A 22792-nucleotide genomic window follows, 5' to 3' on the forward strand; every position below is an offset into this window, starting at 1 on the left:
TCATTCCTAAAAAGAAGACATTCTTGAATAGGCTCAATACCAAATTTTTTCTGGTAAGTGTTTGGGGGGTGATGAGGGAATTGGGTGTCTTGACATTGGGCCGGCAGGACTATCTTCAGAGTGACACCATGGGGAAATGGGAACCCTGGAGAAACGGGGGGAAGAAAGGGGCTAATGCTGAGGAGAGACCTTCTTGAAAGCACCTTCGCTAACAATATGAGTATCTGTTTATGGAGATCAGAAATTATTCTATTAACTTAAAGATCTCTCTAGTTATTTACATGAGAGCTATTTAAGTAACATAAACTAAAGCAAGAGTGGGAGGTTGCAACAATGTTTAAATGTATGCAAGGCAATACCTAAAGCTTAGCCTAAGTTCTGGGCCTTCTGATCTACCCTAGGAATGAACAACATTTCATCAGCTATTAAGAGTTGGTTCACTTGTCAAATGAATGTTAGCAATTTGATGGCTTTTGAGGCGTCACACGTTTTAAAATTTTTAGGAGCCAACCTTGGCATTCCATCTACAGAATATTTGGGTGAACATAACAATATAACCTAAGTAGGGCAGGTTAAAAACACACAAAGCCACAAGAGAAACAAACAATAATCTATAAATGGCTCTAAAAGATGTTTTGTTATCTCAAAAATACACTACACTGGGCCGGGCGCAGTGGCTCACACCTGTAATCCCAACACTTTGGGTGGTCAAGGCAGGTGGATCACCTGAGGTCAGGAGTTCGAGACCAGCGTGGCCAACATGGTGAAACCATGATTAGCCGGGCATGGTGTTGGGCACCTGTAATCCCAGCTACTTGGGAGGCTAAGGCAGGAGAATCGCTTGAACCCGAAGGCAGAGGATGCAGTGAGCAGAGACCGCGCCTTTGCACTCCAGCCTGGGCAACAAGAGCAAAATGCTGTCTCCAAACAAAAAACAAAAAAACTCTATACTGGCTGGGTGAGATGGCTCATGGCTATAATCCCAGCACTCTGGGAGGCTGAGGTGGGAGGACTGCAAGAGCCCAGGAGTTTGAGACCAGCCTGGGCAACATAGCAAGACCTCATCTCTACAAAACACAGACCAAAAAAAGCCCCCAAACCAAAAACCCACTATACTTCCCTCATTGCTATGCCTTAAGGCAGTCACATTCCATTCTGTTACTCTCACTCATTTAAAGCTCTCAGGGGCAGAGATCTACCACGGAATAAAAATATGTAGGAGAAAAATTTGGGCTAAAAATGAAGACCTAAACACAGAGAAATCCAGCCTTGGCAACATAGCGGGACCCCAGCTCTATAAAAATATTTGTTTTTAATTAACTGGGTGATGTGGTGTACTCTTGTAGTTCTAGCTACTCAGGAGGCTGAGGTGGAAGGATCACTCGAGCCCAGGAGTCTGAGGTTGCAGTGAGCCATGTTCACACCACTGCACTCTAGCCTGGGCAATGGGCAACAGAGTGAGGCCCCGTCTCTTAAAAAAAAAAAAAAAAAATTCCCAAACCACAAAACACAAACAGAAATTTAGTAGACTGGAATCATTTCCAGAACAAAAGCAACAAAAGCGACATCATTTGACATGTGAAACTAGGCAGCTGAGGATTAGAAAATGCTCCTCAAGGATTATCAACCTTTGTAAGGGAGGTAAAGCAGCCCACGTAAGATATCATGGCCATATCACGCTTATGTAATTCCCCCCTTGGCCCCTACATAAACGGGATGGATGTGAACAAACTTCAAGGAGAGAGAAATTTATGTCAAATTCATCACAAAATGACTGACTTATTCATTTTTATCTTGTTAACCTATTAAGTTGAACCACATGAATCTTTGTTTAGGTCAAAAATGGTCAAATATCAGCAATTTCATATGATTTAAGCCAATAATCCAAGGTTTCTGAGGTTCCTGAAATGTTCTATTTCTTGACCTGTGTGATTATTAATTCACTGAACTATACATGACTTTGATTTGTGAACTTTTCTGTATTTGGTATATATCAATATAAGAGTTTCATATGAAATTATAATCAAAGCATCACCCCAGTTTATTTGGTCACTATTTGAAATAAAACATAAAAGGCCACTTACTATGTCTATTACGGGGCTCGAACCGCCCACTTTCTGTGCAGAACAGAACACTGGGAACCACCCCAAACTGAAATTTCACAACTCTTCTCCACTCCCCTGCAGATACGATCAGATATTCTCTGATGAGAGAATTATCCACGTGCTCTTGGTTCCTCTTTATAATTACGGTGTTTGCAGTAAAAAAGGCCATACCATCAAAAACATGGACACAGGCTTAAAAGAGGCCTCATCTTGGAACTGGAGTTATTTTGATTAGAGTGGGCTTTACATACCCCCACAAAGTGAAAATTACTAGTCAATCTATTCTGCCCAATCTGAACCCAAGCATGGGTGGCACGCGACACAAACTGGAGAGGAATTCAGAACTGCCTCTTGGACTGAAAGATCTCCTTGACCTGGACCTGACACTAAAGAAAACCCCACATGTACCCAACCATGAGCCTGGCTTTCATCTCAACAAAATGTCTTAGTTCCAACCTGTTTATCAAATCATCTCTCCAGTTACCTGCAAACATGTGGGAAAAAAGAACTAACAATTTTGAATGGAAAGGACTTGGAGATGATATAGATTAGTGGGTGTTCCAAGGAGGTCTGTACTAGCCAAGTGGGCAGAATTCCATCAGAGATGTGAGGAAGGGGACTATAGGAAAGTGTCCAGAAAAAAAAAAATCATTTTCCCTATTCAACTAAATGGTTTTGCTCAAGACTGGTCTGGTCTCAAACACCAGTTGCTGCCACTCATTTTAGTCACATACAACCCTAAAATAAAGTCAGAGATGGTCAACTCTCAGTGAAAACCAAGAAGGTTGGACATTCTACTGCAATCGAACTGAAGGAACTTCTAATACTTCCTAGAAATGGGTGTTTTGTCCAAAATAATTCAATTTTTAAAAAACAAATATTAATTACAATCCATTATTTCCCACTGAGCGAGAGATAACAACAAAGAATTCCTAAGGACTGAGTTTGTGCAGTGCTCAGTGGTAACTCTGTTTAAAACATCATGTCAGCTAAAAGTCTGTTTAAGCCAGACCTGCAATCTGTCAACACAGAAAGCTTTCTCTGCCAACATTCTCTACATGGTTGGCACCAAAGGTTTCTGACAGCTTAATGATAACTACTTTAGGGACAATGAGTTATTTAAGAAACTAGGCACATAAGGACAAGCTCAGGTGATTTTTGTATCATCTGGTCCACTCAGATAGGTATTTCCATGTAGACTTAGTATAAAAAAAAAAACAAAAAACCTTTCAGACATTAACTTTAAGACTTCTCACAACCATCAAGTTCCAAATATATTGAGATCCCAAGACTTCAGAGGCATCCCTTAATTTGCTGACAAACATCAGAATACCATGGAAGACTTGAAGCTAAGGTATTCTACCCTGAAATAATGGGAATCAACTCAGGGAGTGGAGATTACAAGGACAAGGCTAAATGGGGAGTAAAGATTATGGACCATAAGAACTGCCCCCCGACCTATACACACACAATTTATAGCAGGTAAAACCAACTGAAAGGAACAAAGTAATGACTTTCTTGAACAAACTGATTATGAAAGTGAAAGGCTACAGGGTGATTACTAATCTAGCTGCTGCGCCAGGCAGGAGATGAGGAACAAGAATCCAGGAGAAGGGGTAAGAATCAAAGGCTGCGGCTCTGGCACTTACCCGCTCCTTGTAGTAGAAGGAGCTGATGGAGACCTGCTCTTTCTCGCTGCGAGTGGGGCTCCCACTGTATAAACGAAGGTTCCCAGGGGCCTCTGTGCGGATCTTCATGGGCGCGATCAAGCCAGTGTGATAAGCAGACAAGGCTGAGAGAGATCTGTAGTTGAAAATGATAATTATCCACACTGGCTGCAGTCCTGTCATATTTCCAAGTGGTGCTATTCTTAGCACTTGATACCAACAGGAGAAGACAAAATGAGAAGATGGAAACTCCAGAAAAAGAAGTCAAAAAAACTTTTAACACTGAAAAATGCTTTATCTGCAGAAGCATAGAATGCTTCTATGATTACAGACATAAAAAATTCAAAGGAATCTACAAACTACTAGAATAAGTGAATTTGAATACAAGGTCAACCTACAAATATCTACTATAGTTCTATCAATTAGAAACAAATATTTGGAAAATAAATATTTTAAAAGCTCATTTATAGTAGCACTAAAACACGTCAAATACCTAGGAATAAATTTAATTTTTGAAAATGTGCGTGAAAATACAAAATGTTGATGAGAGAAATTAAAGGAGACATACAACGATGGAGAAATATACCACGCTAGTGGATTGGAAGAGTCCATATTCTTAAGACATCAATTTTCTCTAAATTGATCTACAGAGTCAACACAATTCCAATCAAAATACAAGCAGGCTTTTTAGTAGGAACTAATAAGTTGATTTTATAATTTTATTTAAAGACCTAGAACAGCCAACCTGAACTAAACAAGAATAATATAATTGGAGGACTTGACCTATCAGATTTAAACACTTAACTATAGAAAAGTACATTATGAATGTAGTGTTGGCATAAAGGATAAATAGATCAAAGGAAAAAGGAGAGTCCAGAAAGACCACAAATATATGGTCTATTGATGTTCACCAAGGCATCAATACAAATTCAACAAAGAAAGGAAATCTTTTCATAAATGGTGCTAGAACAACTATTTTTCTCTACAAAATAAAACAAACTTTGACCCCTTAACTCACATTACATGCAAAAATTAATTTGAAATGGATCACAGACCTCAAATAAGGAATTTAAATCTATAAAGCTTTCATTTTTATTTATTTTTCTATAAAGCTTTTAAAAGAAAACACAAGGCCAGGTGCGGTGGCTCACGCCTATAATCCCAGCACTTTGGGAGGCCAAGGCGGGCAGATCACCTGAGGTCGGGAGTTCGAGACCAGCCTGACCAACGTGGAGAAACCCCGTCACTACTAAAAATGCAAAATTAGCCAGGCGTGGTGGCGCATGCCTGTAATCCCAGCTACTCGGGAGGTTGAGGCAGGAGAATCACTTGAACCCGGGAGGCGGAGGTTGTGGTGAGCTGAGATTGCGCCATTGCACTCCAGCCTGGGCAACAAGAGCGAAACTCTGTCTCAAAAAATAAAAAATAAAATAAATAGGCCAGGCACGGTGGCTCATGCTTGTAATCCCAGCACTTTGGGAGGCTGAGGCAGGCAGATCACGAGGTCAGGAAATCGAGACCATCCTGGCTAACATGGTGAAACCCCGTCTCTATTAAAAAATACAAAAAATTAGCCAGGCGTGGTGGCGGGCGCCTGTAGTCCCAGCTACTCGGGAGGCTGAAGCAGAAGAATGGCATCAACCTGAGAGGTGGAGCTTGCAGTGAGCCGAGGTTGCGCCACTGCACTCCAGCCTGGGCAACAGAGCGAGATTCTGACTCAAAAAATAATAATAATAAATAAAAAATAAAAAAATAAAATAAATAAAATTAAAAAGTGATAAACTGGACATCATCAAAATTAGGAAAATTTGCTCATTGAAAAACATTAAAGAGGGAGAAAGACAAGCCACAGATTAAGAGAAAATCAATACATACATCTAGCAAAGAATTTGCAACCAAAATAGATAACAACCAGAAACAAATAAGATACAGTTCCCCCAAAATGGGCAAAATACTTAACAAGCACATCACAAAAAAAGATACCCAAATGGTCAATATGCACACAGAAGCTGCTCGACATCATTCATCATCAACATGGAAATGCAAATTAAAACCACAGTGAGACGGCCGGGCGCGGTGGCTCACGCCTGTAATTCCAGCACTTTGGGAGGCCGAGGCAGGCAGATCACGAGGTCAGCAGATCGAGACCATCCTGGCTAACACGGTGAAACACGGTCTCTACTAAAAATACAAAAAATTAGCCGGGCGTGGTGGCGGGCGCCTATAGTCCCAGCTACTCGGGAGGCTGAGGCAGGAGAATGGCGTGAACCCGGGAGGCGGAGCTTGCAGTGAGCTGAGATCCAGTCAATACACTCCAGCCTGAGTGACAGAGCAAGACTCAGTCTCAAAAAAAAAAAAAAAAAAAAAAAACCCACAGTGAGATACTAGGACACTCACAACACAATGGCTAAAGTTGAAAGGACTAGCAATACCAAGTTTTGGAGTGGATACAGAGCAACCAGTGCTCTGAAACATTGCTAGTGACAGGGTAAATGGCACAACCACTGTGCATAAACTTTTGGACAATTTCTCAAGTTAAAAATACATCTATCTGATGACTGAGGAATTCTGCTCCTCAGGTGCAGAAATTAATATACAAGTCTTTTTATGAACATATGTGTCCAGGTTTGCTCATAATTGCTGAAAACTGGAAAGGATGCAAATATCTATCCACAGGACAACGAATAAACAAACTGTGTTGCATTCATACAATGGACCTACTGACACATGCAGCAATGTGGATCAATGTCAATAACATTAAGTTGAGCAAAGTAAGCCAGACATAAAACAGGTCATGCCACACTATTCCACTTCAATGAAGTTCAAGAACAGGCAAAACTACGATGACAGAAGTCAAGAGAGTGGTGTCCTCTGGGTGCTGAAGGGCGGGGAAAAGGGACTGGGAACCTTTGTGGGTGAGGACAATGTTCTATATCTTGATATGAGTGTTGGTCACCAAGCTGTACACTTCATATTTGTGTATTGTAAACTATCTCAGTAAAGGACTGTCAGTGGGAAAACATTCTAATAGGAACATTTTCCCCTCCAATCCAAAGTCCAGATACAGTTATTCCTTCTTTCCCTTTGAGAATACAGGACTGTTTTCTACTCCAATAAGGAATCGGGTGTAATGTAGGTGTTCCCTAGTACTGAACCCCAGTTCCCATGGGGCCCAGGTCACATCTGCCCAGGTTACTGCAGAGATTGGCCATCTCTTGGCAAAACAGCAGTGTCTGCTCACACAGTTCTCTCATCCAGTTCTCTCTCTTCCTTGTTAGCTCAGCTATTCATTCATAACTGATATGGTTAGGCTTTGTGTCACCACCCAAATCTCATCTTGAATTGTAATCCCCACAATCCCCACATGTCAAGGGAGGGACACAGTGGGAGGTGATTGGATTATGGGGGCAGCATCCCCCATGCTGTTCTCATGATAGTGAGTGAGTTCTCATGAGATTTGATGGTTTTATAAGATCTGACAGTTTCTCCTTCACATACACACTCTCTTTCTCCTGCCGCCATGTAAGAAGTGCCTCTTCCCCTTCCGACACGATTTTAAGTTTCCTGAGGCCTCTCCAGCTATGTGGAACTGTGAGTCAATTAAACCTCTTTTCTTTATAAATTACCCAGTCTTGGGCAATTCTTACAGTGTGAGAATGGACTAATACAATGTCTATGCTGATTACACTGTATCCAGCGCCTTCAGGGGTTTGCAGCAGGGAGGTTTGCAACTTATTATATCTTGGTCACCAGACTGCAGAACCAGAAGTCTACTGTATAATCCTAAAGCTTTAAAAACCAGTAATCGAAACAGGAAACACGGAGCACTTCCAATGTACCAGGTGGTGTTTTAAACATTTTTAGAGGGACTTAATCTTCCCAGCAACTGCAGGTGGTAAGTGCTATGATGATCCCCATGTTACTGTTGAAGGAACTGAAGCTGAAGTTTAGATAACTTGCCCAAGGTCATAAAATGACAGGGCCAAAATTTGGATCTGGGCACGTTGGCTCTGAAGTCTATATTCCTATCTGCTACAATAGATTGCCTATAAAGAAAAACTTTTTTTAACGCACAGAAAAATAATGACTAGACAGAAACATGTTGTGTTGTTAAACATGATTCTCCCTAAAACAGGGAAAATGAAAAGAAGGGCTGTTGCATTGTAATTTAAAACTTCCAGGCTGGGCATGGTGGCTCACACCTGTAACCCCAGCACTTTGAGAGGCTGAGGCAGGTGGATCGCTTGAGCTCAGGAGTTTGAGACCAGCCTGGCAACACTGCAAAACTCTATCTCTACAAAAAATTATAAAAATTAGCCAGACATGGTGGTGCACACCTGTAGTCCCAGCTACTTGGGAGGCTGAGGCAGGAGGATCACTTCAGCCAGAAGGCAGAGGCTGCTGTAAGCTATGATCATGCCACTGCACTCCAGCCTGGGTGACAGCCAGATCCTGTCTCAAAAAAAAGAAAAAAGAAAAAAACTTCCACGTTTGTGTTTTCACAATGTACTACTTATGGAATGTTTTAAAATTACATATTGTTTGGTAATATTAGAAGTGGCATATTAGTGTTGTGAAACTACAGATGGTCTTTTGTTATTTTTCCAGTTTTATTTAATGTTAGTTAAATTGAATAATAAAATAATTAAAAACAAATAATAATATGCTAGCAATAGGGGAAAGGCACATTTAAAAAGAATTTGCCTTGTTTTGACAATAGCTTTTATCAAGCTACCTCTTCTAATGGTTTGGTAATAACCATATAGCAGAAATCACAGCTTTTTTGCAATTTAATTGACTTCAATCTTTCTCAAATAAATCTTATAATGGGAGTTTACTGAAGAACTGAAATGCACTGTCCAAAAGCAAACTCAGTGGTCCTTCCCAGGTCTCTGGCCACTTCTGGCCCCGGGAACGTAGAGCGGCTTCTGCATCTCCCGGACTCACCTCGGAGTAGGCTCTGTGGGAGACACCGCCCGATGCATCGTCATGGGCCTTGTGAAATACACCAGGTAACCTAAAGGAGGAGACATCACATGAGCCATCAGTGTCAACAAGCTGGACGTGGGAAATCCTGAGGCAGGACTGGCCAGTCTTTCTTCTATCTCTGTACACCTGAGGGTAAGACACATTTTCATAAGCTGCAAGACTCATGACTGCAGTGATCCTTACCAGGAACAAAGGTCAGCACTCCAGGGTCCAGGAGAGAGGATGTATGTGGACTGGGCAGAGTCATCAGCGGGACTCTAAGCCTCCCTACCAGGCGACTGCCCCCTGCTAAGAATCAGGGCTCTGAGTAAAGACTCAAATCCAAGCTCATCAGAATGAAGAAAGTTAAGACCACCATTCTGGTGCACACTCTTAGGATAAGTCCACAGATACCGACTGGGCCTCAGACCCTGCCACGTTATCATGAAAGTCTCGTTTGAGTTCTCGGGAGTAAAAGCAAACATTTTCTGATGAAGATGTTTATACAGAATCTATGACATTCTTAGCTGCTCCCTCTCAAAATCTAGAATCAAAGAACCAAAGAGACCCACCTGCTCCGCAGAACCTGGCCCCAGAAGTCCTAGGAAAGGGAATGTTGGCGTCCTGGTATGACCCGTAAGCCGTGGTCACCCGCGCAAACGTCGGTAAGGGGGGTGTGACAGAGTTGGGGAGTGCAAACGGGTTGCTGGAAGCGCTGTCTTCCTGGTTCTGAAATTTAAAAATCCACAAGCTAAAAACCACAACCTGTCTTAAAGCTGAATTACAAAATAAAGACCAAGTATGACAAAACCAGAAAACCCATGATTTTAGGGAGAAAGAAATGAAACAAAACACCAAAGCCTAAGTTGGTATGACAGTTTCATGCTTCCCACCACAAAGGACTCGAGGCAGGAGACGAGCTGGCGCAGGCAGGGCTCCAGGCAGCTCTGGCCACGCTTCACTTTCTGCAGGGCTGTGTCCTTCAGGATCTAGAAAAGGCCCAAAACACAGTCAAGAAGAGGAACACATTTCTCTGGTTTTTTTTTTTTTTGTTTTTTTTTTTTTTTTGAGACAGAGTCTGTCTTTGTTGCCCAGGCTGGAGTGTAGTGGTACGATCTCGGCTCATTGCAACCTCTGCCTCCCGTGTTCAAGTGATTCTTGTGCCTCAGCCTCCCGAGTAGCTGGGACTATAGGCACCCACCACCATGCCTGGCTAATTTTTGTATTTTTAGTAGAGAAGGGTTTTCACCATGTTGGCCAGGCTGGTCTTGAACTCCTGACCTCAAGTGATCTGCCCATCTCGGCCTCCCAAAGTGCTGGGATTACAGACATGAGCCACTGCGCCCGGCCCTGATTGGCTTTTCTTCTGCAAAGTGGTCAGACACAAGGGTGATGCTGGGAGCCAGGTGCATGGTTAAGTTAAGGCTTCCAACACAGTGTAATAATCTAATTTCTACCTCTGCCGAGGTTAAAACAGGTTAAAACGTCAGTACCTTAGAAGTAATACTCACTGGCCTGGATTGAAATTGCTCTCAGTGATATAAGACAAGAGGAATGGATTTCACTTCAGTGAAAACTATAATGTATATTTTTTGTCCTTCAAAAGTATAAATCCTAACACTTTAAACCCATTTATGCCTAATGTTCCATTATTGGAACACTAAGCTTGTGGGAGTTATTTATATTCTACTGCTGAGTCATCGCCAAGGTCTGATTTTTCTTTTGCTTTTTTGAGAAGGAGTGTCGCTCTTACTGCCCAGGCTGGAGTGCAATGGCATGATCTCCGCTCATTGCAGCCTCCGCCTCCCGGGTTCAAGCCATTCTCCTGCCTCAGCAGTCTCTGTTGCCCAGACTGGAGTGCAGCCACGTGATCTTGGCTCACTACAACCCCCACCTCCTGGGTTCAAGTGATTCTCCTGCCTCAGCCTACCGAGTAGCTGGGAATACAGGCATGCGCCACCACGCCTGGCTACTTTTTGTATTTTTAGTAGACATGGGGTTTCACCATGTTGCCCAGGCTGGTCTTGAACTCCTGACCTCAGGTGATCTACCTGCCTCAGCCTCCCAAAGTGCTGGGATTACAGGAGTGAGCCACCGCACCCGGAAAAGGTCTGATTTTTCACACAAAAAAAAGTTTGCAACCTAATCGTATCATTTTATACTAACAGAAAAATCTATCTTTTTTGTATGTCCAAACTAGGCAACGGCATATTCAGATTCCAAGTTTAACATGTCAAATACCACAAGATCTGAGTTACTGGCATTTCAGAGGTCCTTAAGCCACTTGAAAATTTCCTGGTTCCATGTGATACCCCCAACAAGGTGGAACAATCAAGTGTTCACGACCCAAACTGGACAAAAAATGAGCAACATTCAGGTTGGCCTGGGTTTGTCAGAACACTTCAGTCCCTTCACTTGTGACACTGCTCAGACTGAACGGGTACGAAGAGGCTCATGGGGCTTTGTCATGGAGATTCCACCTGATTTGCTCTGGATGAACTGATGCATTAAATCTCTGAATCTGCGGAATTAAACACAGATGCCAGGCTGTGGTGCCTCCATCTGGACACCTACTGTGCAGCTAGCCAGCCTATCTCTAGGATAACACCAGCTCCTTCTATGGGATAAAATTTTTTTTATGACCTTACATATTTTTTTTCTAATTATAAAGTATCTTTTAGCTTCAGAATACATCTTGCTTGTCGTTTTCAGGTAAATGAAATTGGACTGCAGGGCTCCTAACCTGGGCTGCTAAATGAAATTGGACTGCAGGGCTCCTAACCTGAGATGAATGCATAGCATTAATGAGATCTGTGGGCAGATTCTATGCACTTCACATATTTATAGGCAATATTTCTCAAATCATATGCAATCATTGTGCAGATTTTTCTGAGGAAGGGCCCATAATTTTCATTAGACTTCAAAGGAAGTCTATGACCCAAAAAAGGTTAAGAACCACTGCTCTGATGTTTTCTGCACAAAGTAAATGGCAAGTTCAGAGGTTACGTTGCTAATACTAGTGTGTGTATGAAACAGATGACTTCCAAATCTCATCTACTGGAGTTTTCATTCTTCTTTACTAATCCATCTAGACAATGATGCAGAACAGCAAGGAGAATTTGGGAACCCAGACCCCCACCTTCAGCAGCTTAGCTTTCATGGTGGATGTGATGGTTGTGGGGTTAATAAACTGGAAGGAAGGGGCGGCGTTGTTTGGGTACTGCGCAGGGAACTTCACCAGCATCTTGACACGATGGTTGCTGCAGTGCACAGACACTGTGCAGCTCCTGTCTGCCGCATCCATCTGCAAGAGACAAATCCACAATTGCTGTAGAAGCAAACCATAAAGCGTCTTTCGATGCAAGCGCATTTAACTGAACGCTCCATGTTCCTGGTAATTGAGTGAAGGGAAAGAGTCTACAAAGACAAATGTGTGTGGAAGACAATTCATTTTCAAAAAGATTCTTAAATTTTCATACCAGATTCTTAAAATTTTCATACCAATGGAATAGCTCAAAGTTGCCAAGACCAGCTCGGTCGGGGTGACCCTAAACCAGCAGTGCTAGAGGAATTAAAGACACATACACAGAAATATAGAGGTATGGAGTGGGAAATCAGGGGTCTCACAGCCTTCAGAGCTGACAGCCTTGAACAAAGATTTACCCATGTATTTATCCATAGCAAGCCAGTGATAAGCATTGTTTCTATAGATTATAGATTAACTAAAAGTACTCCTTATGGGAAACAAAGGGATGGGCCGAAATAAAGGGATGGGCTGTGGCTAGCTATCTGCAGCAGGAGTATGTCTTTAAGGCACAGATTGCTCATGCTATTGTTTGTGGTTTAAGAACGTGTTTAAGCGGTTTTCTGCCCTGGGTGGGCCAGGTGTTCCTTGCCCTCATTCTGGTAAACCCACAGCCTTCCAGCGTGGGCATCACCGCCATCATGAACATGTCACAGTGCTGCAGAGACTTTATGGCCAGTTTATGGCCAGATTTGGGGGACGGGGGGCCTGTTCCCAACATGTCCCCCTTCTTTGATTTGCAAAGTGATAAAAGCAAAGGCAGCTTTGTCACGGTGAGCTACTTCTTGCAGGAGTCAAGATCCACATCTGCAGACTATACAAAGACAAACAACACAGAGGGTCAGTTTATGGCCAGATTTCAGGGGGCCTGTTCCCAACACAAAGTATTCTTTTTTTTTTTTTTTGAGACAGGGTCTCACTTTGTCACCCAGGCTAGAGTGCAGTGTGGCACAATCTCAGCTCACTGCAACCTCCACCTTCTGGGTTCAAGTGATTCTCCCACCTCAACCTCCCAAATACTGGGACTACAGGCCACCATGCCCAGCAAATCTTTGTTTTGTTGTTGTTGTTGTTGTTGTTGTTTTGCTTTTTGTGTTTTGGTAGAGATGGGGTTTCGCCATGTTGGCCAGGCTGGTCTCAAACTCCTGACCTCCAGTGATCTACCCACCTTGGCCTCCTAAAGTGCTGGGATTACAGGCATGAGCCACAACGAAGTTCAAAGTATTCTGACTTTAACAAAGCTTCCTCCCTCCCAAAGCTGTGGGGTAGACTGAAACTTGTTATATTTACTTTGAGATGGGAAAATAAAGCAGGAAGAAGTTAAATACCAGACTCAACTTAAAAAGTGCTCCTGGGAAAATCCGTAGGGGAAGAAAGTAGATTCGGGATTGCCAGGGGCTGAGGGAAGGGGAAATAGGGAGTGACTGCTCATGGGTATGGGGTTTCTTCTGGGAATGATGAATATGTTCTGGAATCAGACAATGGTAATGGCTGTACAACTTTGTTAATATACCCACAACAGCCAGATTATATACTTTAAAAAGGGGAATTTTGGCTGGGCACAGTGGCTCACGCCTGTAATCCCAGCACTTTGGGAGGCCAAGGTGGGCAGATCAACTGAGGTCAGGAGTTCGAGGCCAACCTGGCCAACATGGCAAAAACCCCATCTCTACTAAAAATACGAAAAAAAATTAGCTGAGCGTGGTGGCGTGCGCCCATAATCCCAGCTATCTGGGAGGCTGAGGCAGGAGAATCGCGTGAACCCGAGAGGCAGAGCCTGCAGTGAGTCACGGTAGCACCACTGCACTCCAGTCTGAGCGGACAGAGCAAGGCTCCATCTCAAAAAAAAAAAAAAAAAAGATGAACTTTATACTGTGGGAATTATATCTCAATAATTTTTTTAAAGTACTCTCGAAGAAAGGAATCAAGATCTTAAACTAGATCACTAGGTATCCACACTGTCCTCAAATGGGACAAAGGGAGTATAAACTGACTTGATATAGATCACTAATTAAGCAAAGAATCCTTTATATCTTTTCATTTCTTGTGTTGCCAACTAGAGACAGCAGCTGGAGTAAAGAGAAAAGAACCACATGTGGCAAATCTGGAGACCGGGATTCACGTGTTGTTTCTTCCACCAAATAGCTGCTGACCTTGGACATTTCTTCTCTTGATGTCTCCGTTTCCTCAGCTGTAAAGTGAGGCTAAAACCACTTACAGCAGACTTTTTTTTTTTTTTTTTCAAGACGGAGTCTTGCTCTGTCGCCAGGCTGGAGTGTAGTGGTGTGATCTCGGCGTCACTGCAAGCTCTGCCTCCTGGGTTCAAGCGATTCTCCTGCCTCAGCCTCGTGAATAGCCGGGACTACAGGCGCACGCCACCATGACCAGCTAATTTTTGTATTTTTAGTATAGGCGGGGTTTTACCATGTTGGCCAAGAAGGTGTCGATCTCTTCACCTTGTGATCCGTCTACCTTGGCCTCCCAAAGTGCTGGAATTACAGGCGTGAGCTACCGCACCTGGCCAGCAGACTTGTTTTAAAAGCCACATGAGATAGTTATGTAACAGCACATATTTGGGTAAAGGAAAAACTAATCAAGCTTTAAAACTCCTTTCTGGAGAGATACTCAATTTTCTGAAGCAAAGACTTTCAATACTTGCCCCCAAAAAAGTAACTGTTCCACAGGCTAAGCGAACAAAGAAGTTTTGGTTGCCTTCTTACTGTGAATCTAAATTACCAGGAAATGGCCAGCCTGTGAGAGAAGATGGCACAGCCCAGCACAGCACAGCATAGCACGGCACAGCACAGCACAGCACAGCACAGCACAGCACAGCACAGCACAGAGTGCCCTGGACGGGCTGGAGGTTTGGCTTCCCAAGTCAACTCTGCCCCTAACTTCAGCAGCAACCTCTGCCAAATCACTAAGCCTCCAGGGTCTAAGTATCTTCCTCTACAGTAAAATGAGATGCTGGAGCATCTAAGGAGGAGCTAAGGCACACGAGCATCAGGTTCTCCTTTGGCTCATCTTAGGAGAAAAGAATAGGGGTAGAAAGAAAGTCTGCATCTCTTTATTTATTTATTTATTTATTTATTTAATTTTTTTTGAGACAGAGTCTTGCTCTGTCACCCAGGCTGGAGGACAGTGGTGCGATCTTGGCTCACTGCAACCTCTGCTTCTCAAGTTCAAGTGATTCCTGTGCCTCAGCCTCTCGAGTAGTTGGAACTACAGGCTAATTTTTTTTTTTTTTTTTAAGTGGAGACAGGGTTTCACCATGTTGGCCAGGCTGGTCTCGAACTCCTGGCTTCCTGGTTTCAAGTGATCTGTCCACCTCAGACTCCCAAAGTGCTGGGATTACAGGCGTGAGCCACCACGCCTAGCCAGAAAACCCAGGAAATAAAAAAGCAAGCAGAGAGAGTTCTGTTAAAGCTGCAAAGCTATTTGCTAACTGAAATCATTGCTGAAATGGTTCCCTCTCCCACAAACTGCCATCAGCAAACATGAGATACAGTTGATTAAACTAAGTACCTCCACATTGACATTCCGGATTTGCACATTGATCAGGGAGAATTCCTGCTGCAAGGTCTGAGGCAGCCCCAGTTGATCTGATTTCCTCTCTTCCAGGAGATTTCTAGGGGGATCTTCTTTTAGGGCTAGCAGGAGAGAGAAGCTCAATGTTGGAAAGCATTTTTGAAAATGGAACAGAGAACAGGTCTGGGGTATCTGCCACAACTCTGCAATGCGTAGAGTGGCACCTTACCTGAGACATCAGTTTGACAAATTACCTTCTTCCTCCCCATGGCTTGCATTGTGCTGGTGATCTGTATCTTCAGCGTGCAGGGTCTTCTCAGGTTCCGGCAGAAGGGAAATACTCTCAATGAACTCATCGACACCATCTAATATGTCATTTGCACAAAGCTGCAACAAAGGGTAGAAGATGTAGTTCTAGAGAAGTCCGTGGAAATGATCGTCATGTCTGATTAAAGAGTTCTGACTTAAAAATGGGAATGGCAAAGGATGGGGATGTGTCAGCCAAGAGCTGACATAATCAAAATAGATTTTACCCATTGCCAACTCTCCCTGGTTAAACACCGGGGATAATAGACTCTATTATTCAACACTGGAAATTTTTTCATCATGTTCAGAGTTTATGCAAGCCTCAGAAAAAAAATTAATTTAAACTCCAAGCTTTGATGGAGTTATTCAGCTAATCCAGGAGCAAAAATATCATAACCGGCCAGGCGTAGTGGCTCATGCCTGTAATCCCAGCACTTTGGGAGGCCGAGGCAGGTGGATCACCTGAGGTTAGGAGTTTGAGACCAGCCTGGCCAAGAGGGTGAAATGCCATCTCTACTAAAAATACAAAAACTAGCCAGGCATGGTGGCGGACGCCTACGGTCCCAGCTACTCGGGAGGCTGAGGCAGGAGAATCACTTGAACCCAGGAGGCGGAGGTTGCAGTGAGCAAAGATCACGTGGCTGCACTCCAGCCTGGGCAACAGAGAGAGACTCCATCTCAAAAAAAAAAAAAAAAAAAACCATAACCTCAAGGCATTTGGTGCAAACTGTACCTTTCGGAAAAAACAGATTGAAAATGCAATAAGGTAATGAGATTTGATCAAACTGCTCAAGAGTGACTTCATACTAAGCAGTGTTGAAATTTTTATCCAGTATTTTCTATTCATTCTGTGCAAAGCAATGTACCAAGCGCTGTGGGAGATCCAATACAAGTGAGACACCTTCCCACTGTCAAGAAATTTAGCCATCAAATGAGGAGAGGACAGAACCCTGTGATAAGGCAGAGCAGAGCAAAGGCCACCAAAGCACCTCATGCCAGGTACTACTGTGTGTGGTTCATATAAGAAACAGATATCATTTATCGGGAAAAAATTACAAACAGCTTCATAAAAGCACTGTTGCTGATGGATGTAGAAGCCTCCAAGCATTTGCAGCGTACAAGGGTAGGCTTCTTAGCCCATATAGAATAGAAAGAAATGAACCCACAGGGCACATACTCAGGGAGCTACCCGTACTATCTTATGCTAGAATAAGGAGGGGAAAGACATTTAGAGGCTCTCTGGCCTTAAAGTGCTGAATACTGAAGTTGGTTCTTAAAGACCTCAAAGCCTTGGTGTGGTACACACCAGCCACTCAGCCAACTAGTAAGTATGTATTAAATGTCTATCCTGCTGGGGAAGGTGGCTCACACCAGTGATCCCAGCACTTTGGGAGGCTGAGGCAGGTGGATCACTTGAGGTCAGGAGTTGAAGACTAGCCTGGCCAACTTGGTGAAACCCCGTCTCTACTAAAAATACAAAAATTAGCCGAGTGTGTTGGTGGGCACCTGTAATCCCAGCTACTCAGGAGGCTGAGGCAGGAGAATCGCTTGAACCCGGGAGGCAGAGGTTGCAGTGAGCCAAGATCGTGCCACTGCACTCCAGCCTGGGCGATTGAGTGAGACGCACTCTCAAAAAAAAAAAAAAAAAAAAAAAAAATTGTTCATCCCGTAACCTCTAATTTCTGCAAATCCTGAATCTTACACTTTTTGGTGGATTCAGGTACATTTCTCCACAATAGCACTGCATACATACCCTCTGCATCTGGGAATCCACCCGCCACATTCTCAAGGTCTGATCCCGGGACCACGTCACCAGTTGATAGTCCTTGGACCCTAGAAATCACCAAATAAGAATCCTGGAAATTCTTCTGGATTCAACGTCTATTTGCTAGAGGTTGAAATGGAGTGAGATTCATCCATCCATTCAACAAACGTCTACTGAACATCTCTCATATGCCAGGCACTATTCTAGGTACCGGGACTACAGCATGAATAAAATAATTTCTATCTTTATAGATCTCGCATTCCAGTGGTAGAAAGAGACAAATATCTGATAAAACATCTGGTATAAAAAATAACACAGGATAAGAGGACAGAGACTGACGGTGGAACTATTTTTAGATAGAACTCCCCAAGGAAATCACATTTGAGCAGAAACTTAAATGATGTGAAATACTAACTGGCAAATTAGCAGGTAAAGAGCGATGCTGGGATTTAATGTCACACTAAACTTTCACCTCTGCAAATGTTCGTCCTTTTACATGCTCTCGAAGAGCTGGAGATGAACATATTTTTGCAAAACGGCTTATTTCAAATGCATCACGGCATCTTACCATTCAAAAGAATTTTTTGGTAAAGTGATGTATCTCTTTGTAAAATGAATAATCAATCCTTAATGTACTTAATTGACTGAATCATATTTTCATCTTAACTCTGGTCAAAGGGAAATTATCCTGAAAAGCTTCAGGGTGCTTTATGAAATAACTTCATGAAAGATCAGGACATTTGCGGATAATTATGCAGTATCTAGAATCTCCTTCATGGCCACCTTCAGAGAGCAAAGAATTTAGAAATAATTTCATCCAATTTCTTAATTTTATGGATGGGGAAACTGAGGCAAGAGAATATGATCTGTCCAAGGTCACAGGGTGAGTGGGCAGGAAAACAAGGGCCAGTTCTTATTGGTTCCTTCTCTGCATCACCACCTTCAACCAAAAATTCACTCCTCAATATTTCATACATCACTAGGCACAGCCAGCCAGACAGCAACTATTCTGAACCACGACTTGTTACAAGTGCCACCATCTTGCCTCATGTCCACATCAACAATCTTCTGACCCTACATCTGGCTTCTCTTCATGCCCCTGATTTTGACGAAAAGGTATGCCTAATTCCTTTCTAAATGTTATAAATTAACTCAACCCCTCGACCTGTGCCTCCCCCGCTGGTCCCAAGGGGCCCTTTGCTTCCCCGACTCCCTTGTATCTTCTCCCTGCCTTCCAACAGAGAGGGCAGCAGCCTCTCCCAACTGGCTAATTCTACGCCTTGCCTTTGAGGGTTACTTCATTCACTAAAACCGGTTCCTGCTGCCCCTGTTCATGCCACCCTATGATCTGGCTTCTCTCCTCAATTTGCTCTTGGAACGCCTTTTTTTTTTTTAATTTTTTGTATTTTGAGATAGGGTCTCACTTTGTCACTCAAGCTGGAGTGCAGTGATGCAATCTGAGCTCACTGCAACAACCTGCGCCTCCTGGTTCAGGCAATTCTCCTGCCTCAGCCTCCCGGGTGGCTGAGATTACAGGCACGTGCCACCACACCCGGCTAATTTTTTTTTTTTAATATATTTTGGTAGAGATGGGGTTTCATCAAGTTGGCCAGGCTGGTCTCAAACTCCTGGCCTCAAGTGATCAACGTGCCTTGGCCTCCCAAAGTGCTGGGATTACAGGCGTGAGCCACCGCACCTGGCCTGGAACTCCTTTCTTAATGATTATATGGCTTCCTATTTGGTCAGTTAAATGCTTTTCTCTTACTCTACATTTTGATCTATCAGCAACACCTGAAACCAAGGACTACTGCTTCCCTCAGGAGGCATCCTTGTTCCCTGGCCACAATATCCTGACTCACTTCCTACCTCTTTGAGAAATCCTTCCCCACAGTGAAAATCAAAGCATGAAGTAGTCCAATAAAAATTGATGACTACCAGCCTGGGCAACATGGTGAAACTCATCTCTACAAAAATACAAAAAATTAGCTGGCATGGTGGCACACTCCTGTAGTGCCAGCTACTCAGGTGGCTGAGGTGGAAGCACTGCTCGAGTCCAGGAGGTCGAGGCTGCAGTGAGCCATGCTCGTGCCTGCACGCTAGCCTGGGTGACAGAGCGAGACCCTATCTCAAAAAAAAAAAAAAAAAAAAAAAAAATTGATGTCGAAGACATGGCAGTAAAAGTAAACTGGAACAACCTTCAGTTGAGAAAGAGGTAAAATACAGATGGTTCCCAATTTACAATGGTTCAACTTACAATTTTTTGACTTTATGATGGCGTGAAACTGTCACAATTTTAACATAATGCACAGTATTCAATAAAGTATATGAGATATTCAACACTTTTTTTTTATAAAATAGGCTTTGTATTAGAGGATTTAGCCCAAATGTAGGCCGATGGAAGTGTTCTGAGCATGTTTAAGGTAGGCTACTTAAGCTATGATGTTCAGTGGGTTAGGTGGGTAAAATATATATATATTTTTTTTCTTTTGAGACAGTCTCGATCTGTCTCCAGGCTGGAGTGCAGTGGCACAATCTCAGCTCACTGAAACCTCTGCCTCCTGGGTTCAAGAGATTCTCCTGCCTCAGCCTCTGAAGTAGCTGGGACTACAGGCATGCACTGCCACACCTGGCTCATTTTTGTATTTTCAGCAGAGATGGGGTTTTGCCATGTTGGCCAGAACTCCTGGCCTCAAGTGATCCGCCCACCTTAGCCTCCCAAAGTACTGAGATTACAGGTGTAAGCCACTGTGCCTGGCCTAAAATACATTTTCTACTTATGATATTTTCAACTTACAATGGGTTTATCGGGACATAACCCCATCATAAGGAACACCTGCATAAAAACACACGCATAATAATTAAATTTGCAAAAGGTTCAGAAACAGGCAAACCTAAACTACTTTTAGGGATTCAAAAATAGGCAGTGAAACCACAAAGGAAAAATCCAGCAATGGCTATCATAAGCATTAGAGGAGTCACTACTCTCAGGGAAGGGAGGGGATGGTGACCAGGTAGTTTCGGGGCTCTTGGCATCGTTTTCTTTCTTGACCTGCATGGCAATTACATAGATTTTCACTTTATAATTATTTGTTACACTATACATGTTCCATATAATTTTCAAATACATGATATATTTCACAGTAAAAAAAAATTTTTTTTAAATTTAAACTTTCACTTTAGCTTCAGGGGTTCATGTGCAGGTTTGTTACAAAGGCAAACTCCTGTCATGGGGGTTTGTTGTACAGATTATTTCATCACCCAGGTACTAAGCCTAGTACCCAATGGTTATTTTTTTCTGATCCTCTCCCCCTCCCACCCTCCGTCCTCAAGTAGGCCCGAGTCTTTATTATTCCCCTCTCTCACAGTTAAAACAAAAAAAAAGTTAAATAGTAACTCGCACTCAAAATTTTGCTACTGGCCAGGCAGTTCCAATTTACACAACTCACCCACCAGCTTAAAGACAACATGGGTAACTAACAATGGGTTCCTAAAAACTTTATTTCCATCCAAAACTACCGGTCAACCCCTCCCCACTGGACTGAGGCAATCACATCATCTGTTTTCTTTTTTTTTTTTTCTTTTTTGAGACGGAGCACTACATGCTTGTGAAGACAACTGAGGGTATGTAGTAGGCAGTACTAAAGACCACCTTGGGTCTCCCTCATCAACAGAGTGGCAAGGGGCAAATGCCCTGGACTTCTGAGCCCAGAGTCTTTCAGTCCCAGAAACAATCCAAAAGCAAATCTCTATCTTCCGTCTCTTACTGGAGCAGATCTCTTCCAAGCAAGAGAGACTACGCTGACAGTTGTGGAAGAGGACAGAATTTGGAAGAGGAACAGCAGCCTTATATAGTCCCTTTACTCACCTATGACGAAAGGTGGCAACAGCCCTGGCTCTCTGGTTCCTAAAGCCCAGCTCTCTCTATGTCTTCTTTACTAGACTCCATGGCAACACTGATTGGCACCGCTGTCACCAGAGCTCAGAAGGAAAGTGGGCAGCAGGCCTCTCCCACTCACCTTCCTTCTGCTTCCTCCACTGGAACTCCAGCACCACATCATCATGCCCCACGAAGGTGTGGACTGGGGTGTTCAAGTCAAAGACATTCCACAGGAGAAGGCTGTTTTCCCTCCGCAGCTGGGGAACCATCACGGTCACCAATCCATTACTGAAAGGCTAAGGCAGGGAAGGGAAAAGCAGGTGATTAGATTATTTCAGGGAGAATCAGCTGAGTCTTGAGTTTCCAAACCTGGAATTCTTCCTAAGTAAAATAAATTAGATAATGGAAGGCCCCAACTCATCTAGAGAAATTTTTCCCAAACACCATAGGCTGCACGTCGCGTCTACTTTTCTCTTTGCTTATGGAAGGGACCACAGCAAGTAAAAACTCAGGCTGAGGCAAGCGCTTGAAGAACTTTGAAAATTCTAAAATAAGCAAATGGTACTGATTGCTATGCACTGAAACACACTGTTTCACATCCTAGCTACTCTCCATGAGTTACCACTCAAGAGTTACTGAGTGCTTTCCCAGAATGAGCATGCAGGGCTGACAGGGAAAATCCCTGGAGCAGCAGACCTAATTCTTGCCACGGGGAAATGCACCAGAAACACGCCATCCACATGAAGCATCACCTTCCCGCCCCGCCAGCACTGCAACTGCTCAAAGGAAAACTTGCTCGCTTCAGGACTGACATGTTTTACTTGGCAAAACCCAATCTACTAGGTAGCTAAGGGTTCCATTCAGTTGATAATTAGACTCTGTTATTTAAGGAATAAACCACAGTCACCGAAGAGCACATTTATCTTCACCGCCCCTCCTGGTAGCACTCTTGGACTTTTCTGTTTATTTTTTAAAGCAAACATATTAATCCAGAAAAGTATTTCAATTCCTAAGAAGAGTGTCTGATTTCTTGGCAAGCGATTCCAGGTAGAAAACCAACTTAATACCCAAATTACCTTTTTTGCTCCACAATGCTCCATGGTGACAGCCCAATGTATAAAGGTAGCTTTATCCATCCCTGTGCTAGCTTTCAGATTGACATTAAAGGAAATACATTATCTCTCACCCGTGTGGCAATGGAAAATTACTAGAAGGTTGATAACAGCCTACCCACTCTATTTGTAGCATTTAATGGTTTAAAAAGCACATTCA

The 22792-nt window shown here is 43.2% G+C and overlaps 1 protein-coding gene across 8 annotated transcripts in view; it reads right to left on the reverse strand.

The window, feature by feature from the left end:
• WDR59 (WD repeat domain 59) overlaps positions 1-22792 on the reverse strand; it is a 112253-nt gene that overhangs the window by 26585 nt on the left and 62876 nt on the right. For 7 of the 8 annotated variants that reach the window (XR_010152456.1, XR_010152455.1, XM_016930174.3 and 4 more), the window contains 9 exons: positions 21660-21816; positions 17632-17711; positions 15827-15959; positions 15570-15694; positions 11880-12044; positions 9634-9729; positions 9313-9469; positions 8720-8789; positions 3755-3908 (listed from right to left, as the gene is read on the reverse strand). Coding sequence is in view for 6 of the 8 variants with exons in the window: in XM_016930174.3 (XP_016785663.1) it covers positions 3755-3908; positions 8720-8789; positions 9313-9469; positions 9634-9729; positions 11880-12044; positions 15570-15694; positions 15827-15959; positions 17632-17711; positions 21660-21816 (1137 nt within the window). In the remaining 2 variants the exon portion in view is untranslated. The remainder of the gene's footprint in view (positions 1-3754; positions 3909-8719; positions 8790-9312; positions 9470-9633; positions 9730-11879; positions 12045-15569; positions 15695-15826; positions 15960-17631; positions 17712-21659; positions 21817-22792) is intronic. The other variant, XM_054668462.2, reaches the window with a different exon arrangement.

The sequence above is a fragment of the Pan troglodytes genome, chromosome 18 (assembly GCF_028858775.2).
Source record: "Pan troglodytes isolate AG18354 chromosome 18, NHGRI_mPanTro3-v2.0_pri, whole genome shotgun sequence".
NCBI classification, from domain to species: domain Eukaryota; kingdom Metazoa; phylum Chordata; class Mammalia; order Primates; family Hominidae; genus Pan; species Pan troglodytes.